Source organism: Notolepis coatsorum (assembly GCF_963971535.1).
Source record: "Notolepis coatsorum genome assembly, chromosome: 10".
NCBI lineage: Eukaryota > Metazoa > Chordata > Actinopteri > Aulopiformes > Paralepididae > Notolepis > Notolepis coatsorum.
In genome coordinates this window covers 136,075,161-136,077,207 of record NC_140174.1, presented here as the reverse complement: position 1 = coordinate 136,077,207, position 2,047 = coordinate 136,075,161, and the positions used below count along the sequence as shown (strand labels likewise).

Here is a 2,047-nt window from a genome sequence, read left to right as displayed (position 1 = left end):
TCCCCTCCAAACTCATAGCCAAGCTCAGGGACCTGGGCGTGAACTATGACCTCTGCCAGTGGGTCTTGGACTTCCTGACGGGTAGACCCCAGGTGGTGAGAGCAGGCAACTGCACCTCCTCATCCATCACGCTCAACATAGGGGGCCCCCAGGGATGTGTTCTGAGTCCCTTCCTCTATTTCGCGAATGTCCGGCATTTTGAAAAATTGACCATCGGTAATTGTAGTAATCTTTCAGAAATACACTTCCCAGAGGCCTCTAGGTAAAAAAAAGCCAATGGGTTCTGTATGATTTTTTAATTTTTTATATCTCTTATTACTCGGGAGGATAATATACAAAACTTAACGTTATTGGCATATATTGGAGTGCAGTTAGTTTGTCTCCCCTATTTTGAGCATTTAGCAACAATCAGATTTAAAATCAGTTTCAAAATGGCGTCACTCTGGCCAGAATAATAAACCTACTGTACATACAGTAGATTTCATTATCTATTCTTATGCAGGCCTGGTGATACTAAATCCAAGTTGAACTTGGGCCTTTGAAAGATAAGAATTGGCACAATCCATAAATGTGTGAATTGGCTATAATAAGGTAATTTATGAGCCTGCTATTCTATATTCTATAATAATATTTCAAATTGCATTGTTCCGGATGGGAGAATTCAGTACTGTATCTACAAAACCTTCTGTTTAATCATCTTCCCTTTATTCATTTCATTAGATTTTTTGTACACATGATCGCAAGAAGGTACTGAGCGAGATCAGTGGCAGTTTTTCATGTCTGGTCATTTTTAGCATGGTGTTATTCACTGTCAAAGATGCAAAGAAAAATCATAATTCATATTCTCCTTTGTTTCATCACAATTTAAGCAAGCCTAGTAATAGACACAATATTTCTGACACTGGGAATACATTCACTGAGGTCCATATATGTCCTACATACCAAGAACATGCAAATGGACCTTGTAGAAGTGGAGCAATATTCAATTTACTTAGGTATGTATTTTAGGCGGACTTTCCGAAAATAGGGCTCCGAGCTTAAGATGTTAATAAAGTTTTCAATCAATCAATCAACGATGATAGGCTTCTTCAAAAGAACGTAGCGTAATACACAAACTGAACATGATTGACATGTAGCTAGGCCTACAGTAGCTAACCGACACAACTGAATAAGCTTGAGACAAAAACACATTTGCATTTTGTACTTCATTGCTTGCATTTTGTACTTTAGTTTGTATATTGTATATTTTGTATAGTGTTTAGCCTTTATTCTTACTTTAAAAAATGTTTTTACTGTATGAAGCACACTCTCAGGGGGCTCACACAGAACCAAGCATTTCACTGTAATGTACATGTACTTTATATGTGACAAATAAAACAAAACTTGAACTTGAAATCCAAAATGCATCAATTCAAGTGCACTCTTTTTAATAGGTCTTAGAGGGCCACTTCGCCGATAGTGATATAAGACTAAACAATGCAAGTAATTATACGTGCATGCTTGTAAATGTAATTGAAAAAGCGCAGGCCGGGCAGCCAAGTGTGGAGAAGTGCAGGCTCATGTCAAACCAATAATTGCCTTCAACCTTCTCCGCGGGCACTTTGTGTGGTCTACCGTCGGTGGCCTATTTCTAGATTGAAACAAACAGAACATAGTTAAACGGTCACGGTCGTCGCTCAAGTGGGCCGATGGAACTCAGCCTTGCGCCAAATCTCTCACGATGCCCATTCATCCTTTGTATTGGGCGGCAGCTCCCTATGCTGGGGGTGAAGGCTGGACGGAATGGGGCAACAACTCACCCCGCGGTCTCTTTAAAAGTTCACAGCAACGGCAAGGCACACTTCTGCTGGTTCACTACGACGACTGGTAAGTCACATCTTTCTCGTAATTACTATTCAGTCCTAGGATTTGTTCTCTGTAAACAGTGTATCTTCAAGATAGCATTTTTCTCTGTTGGCTAATGAGCTTTCTTTCTTTCTTTCTTTCTTTCTTTCTTTCTTTCTTTCTTTCTTTCTTTCTTTCTTTCTTTCTTTCTTTCTTTCTTTAC

General features: G+C 39.4%; 1 protein-coding gene across 1 annotated transcript in view; it reads left to right on the top strand.

Moving 5' to 3' along the window:
* Window positions 1–1,720: 1,720 nt before the first annotated feature.
* Window positions 1,721–2,047, top strand: part of cyp1d1 (cytochrome P450, family 1, subfamily D, polypeptide 1) — a gene marked incomplete at both ends in the record, with an annotated part of 20,151 nt that continues 19,824 nt past the window's right edge. The window contains one exon of the mRNA XM_084323198.1: window positions 1,721–1,866. Within this exon, the coding sequence (XP_084179324.1) occupies window positions 1,721–1,866 (146 nt within the window). The remainder of the gene's footprint in view (window positions 1,867–2,047) is intronic.